The sequence below is a fragment of the Chrysochloris asiatica genome, unplaced genomic scaffold, assembly GCF_000296735.1.
Source record: "Chrysochloris asiatica unplaced genomic scaffold, ChrAsi1.0 scaffold00020, whole genome shotgun sequence".
NCBI lineage: Eukaryota > Metazoa > Chordata > Mammalia > Afrosoricida > Chrysochloridae > Chrysochloris > Chrysochloris asiatica.
In genome coordinates, this window is record NW_006408538.1 from 13,534,401 (window position 1) to 13,549,245 (window position 14,845).

The 14,845-nt window shown below is 48.0% G+C and overlaps 1 protein-coding gene across 1 annotated transcript in view; it reads left to right on the plus strand.

Annotated features, from left to right (window-relative positions):
* Nucleotides 1-14,845, plus strand: part of COL13A1 (collagen, type XIII, alpha 1) — a 198,700-nt gene that overhangs the window by 121,122 nt on the left and 62,733 nt on the right. The window contains exons 18-20 of the mRNA XM_006837462.1: nucleotides 10,245-10,289; nucleotides 11,001-11,033; nucleotides 13,451-13,477. Of these exons, the coding sequence (XP_006837525.1) occupies nucleotides 10,245-10,289; nucleotides 11,001-11,033; nucleotides 13,451-13,477 (105 nt within the window). The remainder of the gene's footprint in view (nucleotides 1-10,244; nucleotides 10,290-11,000; nucleotides 11,034-13,450; nucleotides 13,478-14,845) is intronic.

Below are 14,845 nucleotides of genomic sequence, written 5' to 3' on the forward strand. Positions count from 1 at the left end.
GACATTTTTATCTTGGAGAATCTGGGGCCAGGGCCTGGAGGGGCAAGGAATAATTACATCTGTTGAGAGACTGGATTGTAAGGCAGTAATGGTGCTTATCCCAAGAACCTGTATGAGGCATGGCCAGGAGGGTCAGTTAGTGACCACAACTGTTGAGAGGCTGAGTGACAAGACAGGAAGGGCCATGTCAGAAGCTGGGTGAAAGGGCAGCAAAGAGGAATTAATAGTGAATGCTGAGGTAGCAAGCTTCATAAGCCACACTTTAAGCTGCGACAGGGACAGTCAGCTGCCCTTCATGGCTGGGGTCAGGGAGAAGACACTGTAGAGTAGCCAAGGGACCCTCCCACAAGTGCTTCCAGGCGCTGTGTCCCAGCAGCCTGACGCCCAGGCACAAGGCCTTCCTTCTCGAACTGGGTGGGACTTTTCCTCTCAGCAAGGACATTTCTTGGCCTGTGAAGTTTGCTGATGATTAGATTTGTCAACCACCACCACTGTCACCCCCTGTCAGCAGGACCAGGCATTGTCTCAAGGCTGACAGGGTGGGCTTCTCCACCCAGCTCAAGTTAGGGTCAGGGGGCTCCATGTGGACTGTCCCACCTGCCACTGTCAGTATTGTGCATCCAGTGAGCACCTATTGGACCTAAATTTATGATGTCATCTCCTTTAAGTATGCTGTGAGAGTTAGTATGCATTTAAAACACTACAACCTTCGCCCTCTTCCAAGAGGGTTGTCCAAGTATTGCCTGTCTGGTAAGAAGCCTCGAGTCACATAAAGGGCTTGGTCTGCAGCGCCATGTGGCCTCAGCCAGGCGAGGACAGACAGAGGAAGTGCCTTATGCTAGAAGCGCTGGGCCTGCAGCAGAGTTCTGGCACCCTGGGGCTCCCCATGACCAGGGTCTGTCAGCACGAGAGACCCTGAGGTTGGCTGGCAGAGCAGTGTGGGGAGAGTGTGGGAAGTCTCCTCATTCTCAGACCTTGTTGGCCCTCATCCTCACTCCTCAGTCCTTCTGAGAAAGAGCGTGACCATCTAGGCAGCTGGTCAGAGCCAGGCCTACACAGATGGGCAATCACTCTCGCTCTTGCTCCCTTACCCAACCTCTTCAGCATGGCAGGCTGCTTATCGGACACTCAGTGTGCATCATCCTAGTCAAGCTTTATAACAACACTGTGCGGTCAATTTTACTTCTTACCTCCAATAGACAGATGAGCAAACTGAATTTCCCCCAAGACCTGTAGCTAGGATGTACGAGTATGAAGCCAGGAATCCGTCCCAGGTCTGTGTGACCTCAAAGCCTTGTTCCAAGTGACTTTACTACATGTATCTTAGGAGCCCTGGGACCATAATTTCTGGTAAGACACCAGCAACTTTTCCTTGATTGGCAAAAAAGAGGCAAGGAGGTGAGCTGTGTTCCTTCTCTTAAGAAAAAGGTTGTGTCAATGAGCAGCATCAGGAATGTCTAATGTAAGGTTCTTGGTACAGTGGACGAACACAGGAAGTGGAATGGTCCGTCCCATGCCGTGGTTTCTACCGGAATGATTCTCCAGGAAGGTGGGATTGTGTGAGGATTTCTTCCAACTTCAGGAGAAGACATTTCCTCTCTACCTCCCTTTGTGGGTACCCTAAAGCACCCCCATTTCCCAGAGGCCCTGGGTGACAGGCATGGGGGCGTTCCCTCACTCAGCAGTGCATTCCAATGGACAAGATGTCTTCTTTCAAAACCTGGAAATCTCAGTGGGGACCTGGAGACCATCTAAACACAGCAGACCAGGGAACTGAGGCCTTGTAGGAGATGGAAAGGGTCCAACTCCACCCGTCCCCAGCCCTCACCATATGCTTTCTGGGTTCTGTTTCTCATGCACTCCAAACATCCACAGAGTAATTCGAGTTGGATTTTCTTTTGGGAACTTGCTGTAAAACTCAAGTGATCTCGTGTTGAGATATAAGCCGCTGCCTGTCCAAAGCTCTGGCCTTCAGTGGAGCACCTGACCAGGGCCATTCCCTGAATCGCTTCCTGCCACCCTAATGACCAGTATTACTGTGGTTCTGGTCCGACTGGGGTAGACAAGCTGGAAGTGGACTGCCTTCTTGCCAGAAGGAAGGCCTGGGAACTACTTAAGTGGGGAAAAAGGCATTATCCCTCCTCCTGACTTTGCCAGCCCAGGTGAGGACCCTGGTCCAGTTAAGGCCTGAGCTGACCGCTAGCCTCTACCCCTACAAAGAATCTAGAATGGGTGTGCAAAACTGCTGCAGCTCAGCGCCCCTCCCCACTCCGCCCCTGCTGCAGCAGCGCTGCCTGTTACTGAGAGCCGTTCTTTTCTACCCCCTCCCTCTGCTTGGATGGAGAACTGACCTTGAAGTCCACTCCCACTACTTCCTTCCACACGTCATCTTGTTGCCAAGCCCCGCCCAACGAGTACATCAAACAGTTCACCAATTCACAGGCCCATTCCATAGGATGGGCTCATCGAAGACTGTTTCAAGGAGCTTGCTTCTGCCTGTCATCTCGGTAAAGGATGGGACTTCCCATCTGTATACTGGAACCAGAAGAGAGTCCACTGATGCTCCATGCAGGGCCCAGCAGGGACATCTGAGCAGCAGCCTTCAAGGCCATTCAAGACAAACCCCTCTCTATCTACCTGTACTCACGTGGGGTTGCCTAGCCAATAGTGACTGAAATCCAGCTCTTCTTCAGGCCACTCACCCTCCATGCAACTGGGGAGCAACTCTCCATAGCCCTAGGCACGCCTGCTCTCCCCACTGCAGAAGAGCCACGCCATGGGTAGGACCTTCAGCTGTCCCTGCTTGGAGGAGCATGCAGAGGAAATAACTAGGGTGTTTGCAAACTGCATGGGTCTGGCCCATTGGAGAGAGACACAGTTATGAGCTCTGTGATTTCGAGTCACTTCTGACTCATAGTGACCCTGTATTGGGTTTCCAAAAGCAGCTGGTGGGTTTGAACTGCCAACCCTGTGGCTACCAAACCAGTCCTTATCCTACAGCACCCTATCAGGGAAGTAATGATTTAGTGGATCTCAATGATGCGCGTTTGTCTGGCAGTGTGTTGTACTGGGGTGCCTTGTGTGTTGCTTTGATGCTGGAAGCTATGCCACCAGTATCCTAAATACCAGCAGGATACCCAAGGGGGACAGGTTTCATTGGAGCTTCCAGACAAACTAGGACAAAGGAGAGGCGGACTCCTCTGAAAGTCTGGCCACTGAAAACCTTATGATTAGAAGCAGAATAGGTATAGTACCAGAAGATGAGCCCCTCAGATTGGAAAACACTCAAAACACGACTGGAAAAGAGCTGCCTCTTCAATGTAGAGTTGACCAGAAAGATGTGAATGGAGCAAAGCTTTCAGGCTCTTCACTTGCTTATGGAGCACAACGCAAAAAGAGGAGAAAACAGCTGCAAACATTCAATAATAATCAGAACATGAAATGTACAAAGTATGAATCTTCAAAACTTTGAAGTTGCCAAAAAATGAAATGTGACGCATAAAGATGGATATCCTAAGCATTGTTGCTGTTGTTAAGTGCCGTCGTGTCGATTCCGATTTCTAGTGACCCTGTACAGGGTTCCCAAGGAGTAGCTGGTGGGTTTGAACCAACGACCTTGTGGTTCACGGTCCAAAACCACATCAGGAATTTACCCTAAGCCTTAGGGAACTGAAATGGACTGACATTGACCATTTAGAATATGAGAGTCATATGGTTTACTATGCCAGGAACAACAAATTCAAAAGAAATGGCATTACATCCATCATCAAAAGAATAATTTCAAGATCTATCTTGAAGTACAACTCTGTCAGTGATAGGCTAATATCCGTACACCTGCAAGCAATACCAGTTAATACCACTGCTATTCAAATTTACCCACCAACTACTAAAGCCAGTGATGATGAAGTTAAAGAATTCTGTCAACTTCTTCAGTCTGAAATTGATACAACATGCAATCAAGCTGCATTGATAATTACTAGTGATTGAAATGTGAAGATTGGACCAGAACATGGTTTAATATCAGGAAAAGTGTGTGCCAGGGTTGTATCCTTTCACCATCCTTATGCAATCGGTATACTGAGCAAATAATCCAAAAACTGGATTAGATGAAGAAGAACATAGCACCAGCATTGGAGGAAGACTCGTTATCAACCTGCAGTAGGCACATGATACAACCTGGCTTGCTGGAAGCAAAGAGGACTTAAAATACTTCCTGATGAAGATCAAATAGCAGTCTTTAGTATGGATTGTACCTTAATGTAAAGAAAACAAAGACCCTCACAACTGAACCAGTAACTGTTATTGTTATTGCCAAGTACTACCAAGTCAATTCGGATTCACAGAGACCCTGTGTAGGATTTCTGAGGGATGGCTGGTGAGTTTGAACTACTGACCTTGCAGTTAGCAGTCCAGTGTTTATCCTACAGTGCCACACCAGGAGTCCAGGACCAATAAATAACATCATGGTAAATGAAAAAAAGTTTGAAGTTGTCAAAGACTTCATTTTGCTTTGATCCATAATCAACACTCATGGAAGCAGCAGGCAAGAAATCAAATGACATATAGCATTAGATAAATCTGCTGCACAAGTTTCTTTTAAAAAATGTTAAAGAGAAAAGATGTCATTTTGAGGACTAAGGTGCTGTGGCATTTTCATATTTTCAATAGCCTCATATGCATGCAAATTTTTGACTGAATAGGGCAGACTCTGGAAGAATCAATACGTTTGAATTGTAGTGTTGGAGAAAACTATTAAAAGTATCATAGACTGCCAGAAGAATGAACAGATCTATGCTGGAGACCTAGTATGGAACAGCATAAGCGCCAGACTGCCAATCACAAGGTTGGAAGTTCAAACCCACCAGCCACTCTTCACTATGTGTGGGAACTGACTTGACTTCACTTAAAAACAACAACAGTGTTGGAAGACGTGTAGCCCGAAAGCTCCTTAGACGCCAAGATGGCAAGACTTCATTTCTCATCATTTGGACATGTTACTATGAGAATAAATAAAAAATGATTCACACTCTACTGTAGAATTTGTCCTAATCAACTTTAAGGAAAGAAAAACACAGCAGTTTTTGACATAATTCCTTGCTTTTCAATACACATTGCCCATCTGTCAACAAGTTTTCATATTCCCTTATTAAATAATGTTTCAGGCTGAGCTGTGAGCCACAAATGCACCACTGTCTTCACTTCTTCATCAGAGGTGAATGTTTGTCCTCAAAGGGTGGCTTTCCTGGAACCAAGGAGGTGGAAGTCCAATGGAGCAAGATCAGGACTATAGGAAGGATGTCTTAATACCGCAAATGAAAGTTTTTGCGGAGTACCAACAGTGTGGGCAGGTGTGTGGACATGTTTTGGAATTGTCATACAAGATCACAACGCCCTTAGATAGCAGTCCTCTATATTTAACACAAGTTTTAAGTTTCAGCTCTTCAGTGAGCATCTCAATGTAATGATCACTGTTGATTGTTGAAACCTTTTTCCTGACAATGTTCCAATAGTGGTCCTTGAAAATCCCAGAAAACTGAATGCATCAATTTTCCAGCTGATGGTTGCCTTTTGAACTTCTTCTTGGTCAGTGATTGAGGATGTTTCCATTCCATCCTTTGCCATTTACTCTCAGTCTCATAGTGAAGAATCCATGTCTCATCACCAGTAGCAAATTTTTTTTAAGAAAGCTTTACCTTCCTTCGAGTATCAGTCCAAATTTTGTTTGCAGACATCCAAACACTTCTGTTTATGGTCTTCCGTGAGTTGTTTCAGTACCCAGCTCTCACAAGCCTTTTGAAACCCAAGTCTGTCATGAATTATTCAAATCAGAGCCATGGCTGATTTGAAAATGATTTGCCGCATAATCCACTGTCACTCAACAGAATCATTTCACGTGACGCTCAATGTTATCAGTTGTGTACATGAATGGGCCTTTTAATATAACCAGAGGGAGGTTAATTTTTGACTCAGCCTCATAGGAGGGAATAGTCCATGCAAAAGAGCATTATACTTGATGAAGTGGAGGGTCAGAGAAAAGAGGAAAACCTCCAACAAGATGGATTGACACAGAGGCAGCAGCAGTGGGCGCAGGTGTAACAACAGTTGTGAGGATGGCGTAGGACCAGGCAGGGTTTCATTCTGCTTACATAGGGTTGCTATGAGTCAAAATCAACTTAACGGCACCTAATAACAAATTCATAATTTAAAGCTTTTAAACAGGAAAGCGTTTCAGAGGGGGAATGGTAAAGAAGGAACCTCTAAGTAGGAAGGTCTCAGGAACACTCTGCAGACAGAATAGTCTCTGAGCAGAAACATACCATCTGTCCGCTGAGCAGCATACACACACGGCCCACCCACCTCCTGTCTGTTGGCAGTGCCCTGTGTCACCTCGCTTGCCCGTCTAGGGATAATGTCTTCTGACTGTTGAAGGGTCTAGTTTCCTAGTTCAGAGGTCAGGCTGAGGCAAATTCAGAGAGACAAGCTCTGGGAAAATGAGATGAATGAAGCGGAAAGAACCTGCAGGGTAGGGGTCAGTGGGGGCTCCCTGCCCAGAAGAGAGGCCCGGAGGTGGGGAGCAAGGACTCCTGGGCCAGTGGCAGAATTAAGAGACCTAACTGAGAGGGAGGGGAGAGGCAAAGGTCAGTGCCAGGAGGTTCCAGAGGGCTGGGATTTCTGGAGTGTATCCTTGTCTTTTCTACTCAACTCCAATTAGCCAGAGCACTCACCCCAGGTTTCTGTTCTGAGCAGCCCTCTTCCCCTGCTGTCCCTTGATAGGGAGGAGGAAGGGAGAGAGGATCCCCGCTGAGACCTGCAGGGGTGGGGAGCATCCCCTCCCAGGGCTGCATTTTGACCCAGAGCCTGATTCTATAGTTGCCAATAGACCTGGGCATGCGCCACCTTTCCAACTTTTGGCCCCTTTCCCTTCCAAGGACTGTTCCCAGAGCGAGGCAGGACTTCATGTGGCTAAGCAGGCCGGAGGGGTCTAGTGGAATGGCCTCATTTTGAGATGGGAACCCTGGAACTAGAGAGAACATAGCTTCTCAGTGATCACACAGACAGCATACCTGACTTGGTCCAGCTCCTCACAATGGAAGTGGAAAGGGCATCCAGGGCCACTGGGGGGAAACTGAGGAAAAGAGGGGCAAACCGGAAACCTCTACAAGGTACTCCCAAGCTGATTGCCCACCTGTACCTCTCCCCGAGGGACTCTGTCTGTGTGGGTCTCATTAGGTGGGGCTGGAATGTTCACAGGGAACTCTGGCCCTCCACTGGGAAGAGTGACAGGGACCCTCTACTGACTTCATAGAGGGCACTTTGGACAGCTCCAAGCTGTGAGGAGGCAGAAGACCCTTTGAGAAAACACCCACAGTTCCTGGGCTTGGTTGAGGTCCTGCAGCTCCCTCTGCTGGCCACAGAGCTGACCTGTGCTTTTCTTAAGGTGCCTGTGATAGGACCGCCCTGAGCAAAGCTGTCTTCACCCTGCATGGCCTGGTGTTTTCTGGAAGCAGATAGAGCATCAGCCCTTTTGATGGATGCTTGGAGTGTGCCAAGAGAAATTGGCACTTGGACTTTGTCCATCAGTGGTCCTGTGTTCAAATCCCTGCTCTGCCTCTTATAAGCTGCATGAATTTATTAATTGCTGTGAAACAGGGAACAACATCCCCTCCCACAGTGGAAGGGATTCTTTGAAAGAAGGACTTTAGGCACTTGGCCCAGTGCCATAGCCACAGGAGGTACAATGACTGGGTTTCTCCAGGACTCCAAGCCTGGAGCTCCAGCTTGTCTGCTGTGGAGTGCTCCTGAGTCCAGCTCTGATACCCAGCTTGGGGCTTGGTAGTCACTGGGGTGGATGAGGGAGGACTGCATTTGGAGCTAAAGATTCTGAGCCTTTGGCAGAATTAAGAGATATGGCCAAAAGGGATGGAGGTGAAACCATCTCAAGGCAGGCATGAGTTCAAGGGTGCAGATTACAAGCACAGAGAGGAGGGGGGGCTTTGTTGTGGTAAGGACCCAGTATGGGGTTATGGGGGGGTCTTAGGGTTTTCTAGAGAAACAGAACCAATGCGATATAATTATATCATAGAGAGGAGAGGAGTTCTGGTGGGGCCGTGGGTAGGTGTTGGGCTGCTAACCCCAACCAAGATCGGCAGCCGCTCCAAGGGGAAAAGATGAGGCCACCTGCTCCTGCAAATATTTATAGTGTCCAAAACCCCATATACAGTCAGCGTGAGTCTATCTGATTGATGGCTGTAGGTTTGGTTTTTACTTTAAGGGATTTGTTGGGACTTACCAGCTGTGAGGGCTGGCAAGTCCAAAACCTATTTGTCAGGTAGCAGTCTGAAGGTTTCCGCAGACTGGCATCCCAAGATCCGTAGGTCCAGCATGGAGAGAGAGAGTAAGAGAGTTCTGCCAAAATACCATGTGAAAGGAGGTCATACCATCGGGAAGCTCTCCTTTCAACTGATGCATTAATCAGATGATACTATGAAAAGTGGAGTCCTGGTGTGGCAGTGTGGGACAATGCACTGGACCGCAAGGTCGGTTTTAATTGCAAGGTCAGCAGTTCAAATTCACCAGCCGCTTCTCAGAAATCCTATACAGTGTTGCTATGAGTCAGAACCGACTCGACAGCACTTAACAACAATGTTATGCTATGGAGTCCTGGTGTGGTGCTATGAAATAACGCACTGGACCACAAAGTTGGTTTGAACTACAAGGGTGACAATTCAAACTCACCAGCCACTCCTTGGAAACCCTATACAGGGTCTCTATGAGTTGAAACCAACTCTATAGCACTTAACAACAACATAGACATTAATTACATTGTATTCTGGAACAACAGCTAGTCTAGGATTGGCCAAACCACCAATAGTCATAGCCAGCCAAGTTGACACATGAAATCAATTATCACAGAGGACTTGTCAAAGGTTTCACAGAGGAGGTGGTGTTTGACCAGGACCCTGAACAAGACTAGGAATTTGAGTTGAGGAAATAGCATAAAGCCATGCGATTGTGACAAGGGATGGTGTTTTGAGGACACAGATTCATGCCAGGAGGTGAGGTGAAAAGCTATGAAGGAAATGGGGACAGGGGGTCAAATTCAGGCATCTGATCCCTTGTTCCCCAGCCTGTATCTCAGGAGGGGAACTTAAAGTTCAGGCTGGAAGACAGATCATGGAGAGGGGAGGCTGGAGCAGCTCTCACCTAGACTAGAAGGGGGCCCCAGGCCTTCCTGAAGATGGAAGAGAAGGGGAAGGAACCAACAGCTGAAGAGATGGGGGCCGCTGCAGGGGACTGACTCATCCTCTGCCATTCAGCCTGTGGGCACAGAAGTTGGGCCTGCTACCACCACACTCCGGCCCGAGGAGAGAGTCAGCGGGAGCACAGTGCTGACCTCCATGAATCAGAAGGGCAGCAGCGGACAGCCACTCTTGTTGCCTCACCTGGGCACCCTGGGCTCTGGCTTCTTATAGCTTAGACCATTGGAGCAGAGCTGCCTCCTCACTTCTCCTGAGCTCTCCCACGCCCAGGCAGGTGATATATTGACTCAACAAGTCATCTGTCACTGGCTGTCACCTCCAGTCCCATCTCCATCCTGATTTGTCTTTCTTGATCTCACCGCCGCCCCCGCCTTAAGTAACCATTCTCATTGGAAATTGAGGCTGAAGATGAAAATCAGACAGTCCAAAATGGTCAAGCAGACCCATGCCATCCCCAGGGGAGAGCGTCCTGCAGAAACTTGGGACAGGCAGGTCAGAGGTGTGGTGTCAAGAAACGGGCAGATTGAGAGCCACCAGCCATGGTCCCACCTACCCACCCTGTACCCTTGGGAAGAGTTACACCTGGGTCACCTGGGAGGAAGAGGCGCCCCAGATGAAGAGGAGAGCAGAGAGCCCCTCTGTGGCTCACGAAGCAGGTACCATCACAGCAAATCTACTTTAGGAATATTGGAGCAGGAAGTAGTAAACAGGAACAGGGGAAGGGTGTCCAGTAGATAAGAGGCCATGTGGGCCCCGTCACTGACAGGCAGGCCCCCACCTCACTGGACCTTGCCACACTAGATGTTCGCTTGGGCCTTTCCTGCCCAATGAGTCTATGACTTGGGTCTGTACATGCCTACCATAACTTCCAGGGGAGCAGGCAGGGTTCCCAAAGCTCATCCTGGCCCCAGGCTTCCAGGGGGATTGTTCTCGCTGACTGAATCTGTTCTCTCTTCTCATTGTTTTTCTTCTTTCTTCCTCCAGGGAGAGCGGGGCATGCCGGGGATGCCGGGCAGACACAGAGTGAAGGTACCTGCCCCATCCCTGAGCAGCCCCTCCCTCCACACCCACCCCCATGTCCCCCAAGCTCTCATGGCCTGCTGGGAAGAAGGTGCACATCTCCTCCCCAGGGCCTTTCTCTGCCGCATGGCCCCTCAAACCCTCCTGATGTGTTCGGGGCCCTGCCTGGGTTGTAAAAACCCTGTTCACGTGGCCCCAGCTTTAGCTGCAGTCTGGAGACTCATGTGGGGAATGGGGACACCCCAAAATCATCTCTACTGAGGATCTACTAACTGGGGGCTTTGGACACGACCACGTCCTAATACATGGTCTTAGGCTGATACGCAAGTGGAGCCCACTCCACGTGGTCAGAAGAGAGTATAGCTCCACTCACACATTCGGGAGTCTCTTGTATTTGGTGAAACCAGCCCCTTATTTTGAATAGCCTACTCATCCAGCCCTCCCTGTGACTCTCCCCTCTCCTCCCCTCTCCTCCTTCTTTCATTTCTACCCCAAGGACACCTCCCTTATCCCACCCATGGACCCTCCAATCCATGCCCCCAAGTGGGAGCCGAGCAGGTGGGCAAGAAACCCAGAGAAGCCAGAAGCTCACCTCTGCACTGTGAGCAGCTGAGCCCTGGGTGGTTTAGGGGGCAAGCAGAGGAGTGGAGGGAGTTTCCACAGTCTGGCTGGCATTCTCGCCTTGCTTTCCCTGACCACAGAAACCCTTCTGTCTGCCAGGGCACACCTGGGATTGCTGTGGCTGGGATGAAGGTCAGTTGACCATTGTAATGTAGCAGCATCTCAGAGGCAGCCTGGGAGGGGAGGGAGGGGATGGGAGACACAAAGCTGGGCTGCATGCCTCAGTGAGAGGACAGACTGGATCAGAAAACACTGTTCTTAGAGCAACACTGATGCTGAAGGTACCTCCTTGAACATAAGTAAATGCTTACGTCTTGCAAATAAGCAGCAAAATTACCAGTCTCAGTGAGAGTTCACCAGCCTGCCATGGAGATGTGGAGTTTAGAACTCAGTGGCTACCTGCTTCCACAACTCCAGAGAGGAGAGCAGGTTTGCTTTTCCTGAACTCCTCCCTCACGATCACCTGGCAGCTGGGTAGGGACACCCCAGAAGCACAATTGACAAATCCACTCACAGGAGAAAACTATGTCCACTCCACATGCCCACCCAGTCTCTCCCACCACCTGGAACCTCTCACACACCCCACGCTCCACCCCAAGGGAAGAATTAGGCCCTCTGCCCAGCAAAGGCAGCAGCCCGGGATTCATCACTCAGCCATTCACTTTGATTCATTCAATAAATTTGCCTTGACTGACTGCCAAGCGCTGTACTGGGACTTGGAGAGAAGCGAAGTTGGATCAGCCTGGTCCCAACCTCCAGGAAGAGGCTGTTGTTAGGAAGGAAAGATGAGCAACGATGACATTCTGTTCCAGACCTAGTGTCAGTCTTTTTGGTTAGATGAGGGGCATCTGGAAGGCACACGCCCCTGATAAATATGAAACCCTTTAAGGGTCAGCAGCCCAAGAGGGGCGAGTGCTGATGCTTCATTTTCCCAGAGTGCTTTGCCTTTGCTTATCCCCTCTCTCTCGTCTCCTTCCTCTTCTCCTCTTGCTTATTCTTTTTTAAAATAATGCTTTATTCAATTTTGAACGTTTACACAACAAATTAGATTCCCATTTGACAATTTCTCCACAAATTGATCAATGACATTAGTCAGCATTCTTTTGTAATATTTCACATTCTCTTTAATTGTATTCTGTTTGTTACATTTTTAGTACTCTAAGTTTCTTGGCCTTCTTAGCTTCTCAGTTGTGCTTAAGATTAAATGTGGGACCTTTTGGATTCATAAACATGATTTTATAGTGGAGCACCAATCTAATGGGTAGCTTTTGTTTTGTGTGCCACTCTGTTTCTGCTAAAAGGGATCTCAGGGGGTTAGTTTTGGTTCAAGGTTTAAAGAGTATCTCAGGACAATAGTCTCTAGGAGTCCTTTGGTGTCTGGTGGTCCAGTTAGTTAGTCTGGGATTATCTAAGAACTTGAGTTTTACTCTACATTTTCCTCCCATTCTATCTGGGATCACCTATTGTGACCCAGGTCAGATTGGTCAGTGGCGGTAGTGGGGCACCATCTAGTTCTTCTGGTCTCAGTGTAGTCAAGCTTGTGGCTCATGAAAGCTATCAGCCTTGTAGACATGTTTCTTCTCTGAGATTTTGGTTTCCTGTTGAGTAGAGACCAAGAGTTGTATCTTAGTTGGCTACTCGTGTACTTTTAAGACCCCAGACACTGCTTACCTCACTAGGATGCAGAGCATGAACCTTGTGAGCTATACTATGTTAATTAGCTGAGTTGCTCCATGAGACTATGGTCCTAAGCTTTCAAACCTAGAAAACAATCTCAGAAAGTATTTGGTCATGTCTGAGAAGTAACTGGCTGTGTCTTCATTAAATACAAGGAAGCTTCAAGAGTTCATGGAAAAATTCCAGTTATCTTTTCATTACATTTTTACCATGAACTTTCTGAAGCCCCTTATATGATCCTGCATACACACATATATAGATATATGCACATAAATATTTCTTTCTGTTCTCCCATATGTTCACACCTGTACCTACCAATATATATGGAGTCCTGGTGCGGCACTATGTGCTAATGCGCTGGATTGCAAGGTTGGTTTGAACTGCAGGGTTGGCAGTTGAAGCTCACCAGCTGCTCCTCAGAAACCCTATACAGAGTCGCTATGGGTCAGAACCAACTCAATGACACTTAACAAGAACAACAAATATATATATATATATATATACAAACATATAACCACCACCATATATATATATGTGTGTGTGTGTGTGTGTGTGTGTGTGTATGTATGTGTATATATATATATGTATGTGTGTGTGTATATATATATATATATGTATGTGTGTTCCATGGCGTCAGTTCCAACTCATAGCGACCCTGTATAGGGTTTCTGAGGCTGTAAATCTTTACTGGAGCAGAAAGCCTCATCTTTCTCCTGTGGAACAGCTGGTAGTTTCGAACTGCTGACTTTGCAATTCACAGCCCAATTCATAACCAGTACGCTACCAAAGCTCCATATACATATGTCAATTCTACTCATTATTTTTCTTCTTTACCTGATTCTTTTTTTTTTTTTCTTTTTCAATTCATGTAGGGCGAGCCAGGAACCCCAGGAGCCAAGGTACTGTTGCTCAGGGAATGTTCTGGGCTGCGTGAGGTAAAGAATGTGGGCTGGAGGTGGGAGAGCCTTGCTGCCATTTTGCTCTTAGTGTCCCTGAGGCCGGCCTGGGGCTGGGGGCCTGACTGAGCAGAGAGAGAGCCTCTAGGGAGGGGTCAGGAAATGCCTCCCCCACTTCCTCGGATCCTGGCCTGGGCGTTTCATTCCTATATCATCCGGATCAGTTTGCAGCAAGCAGTAACTATTGTCTCCTGCCTCTGCAGGGGCCTCTTTCTCTCTCTTCTAGAAACTAAGAAAAGGTGTCCCTGGTCAAATAAACTTGAGAAGTGCCACATCAAAAATACCACACAGGCTTCTTTACAGCAGCCCTGCTCAGAGCCTGCGATACGATAATGTGCATCGGGAGGCTCTTAAAAAGAAATCTTTGTACAGCATTTCTAAAACTTTTTTGACCAGGACATCCTTTTTCAAAAAGGAGCATCTACAAAACCAACTTCACTTTAGAACGCTGGTCTATGGCCACTGTTCTCACTCACACCAACCAAACCCCAGCCTCTTACCACTGCCTTACTCTTCTTGCCTCAAAGGGAGATCCAGGAGCAACAGGAAAGCTGGGGGCCCCAGGTTCCCCGGGAACTAGGGGGCAGGGGCTAGGATATTGTGTACTTGCCTGTGTGCCTCCCTCTGCTGGTCCCTGACTCCCAGACCCCAGCACCCTCAGATCATGTTATTCCATACAGAGAGCTTGGAGGACTGTTGCCTAACACCCCCTGGTGGTGGCTAACCTAAGAATACAAATTTAAGTCTTCCTGACAGAAGAATGAGCTGCAAGAGACCTGGGTTCTAGACCTGAGCTTGCTAACTCCAAAAGGGATTTTCTCTCAGCGGCTGCATTTGTACAGTGAGGGTGGGGCTCAAGTATCTCTGGGGGACTCTGACTGACATCATGGGAAGGAAAACGAGAGACCACTAGTAATGGAAGAAGCAGGCTAGAAAAGCAAACTTGTCCAGCTGATCTCCCACAGGACAAGTCTGTTAAGGATTTTCTTCTTCCCTTGTGGCAGAGAGGACGTGGGCAGGAGAGACAGGGGACCTGGTGACACAATGGTTAAGTGCTCAGCTGCTAACCCAACAGTTGGCAGTTTGGGCCCACTAGCAGTTCCGTGGAGGAAAAAAACCTGCTGATTTCTTGGAGTTGACCATGATGACGTGAATAGAATTAAGCTTGGGGGAGAAAAGCTCACAGAACCTTCATTTGCTGATGGGCCACAAATCAAAATGAAGAGAAACAGCTGTAAACATCCATTGAAAATCGGAACATGGAATGTACGAAGTATGAATCTGGGAAAATTGGAAATTGTCAAAAATGAA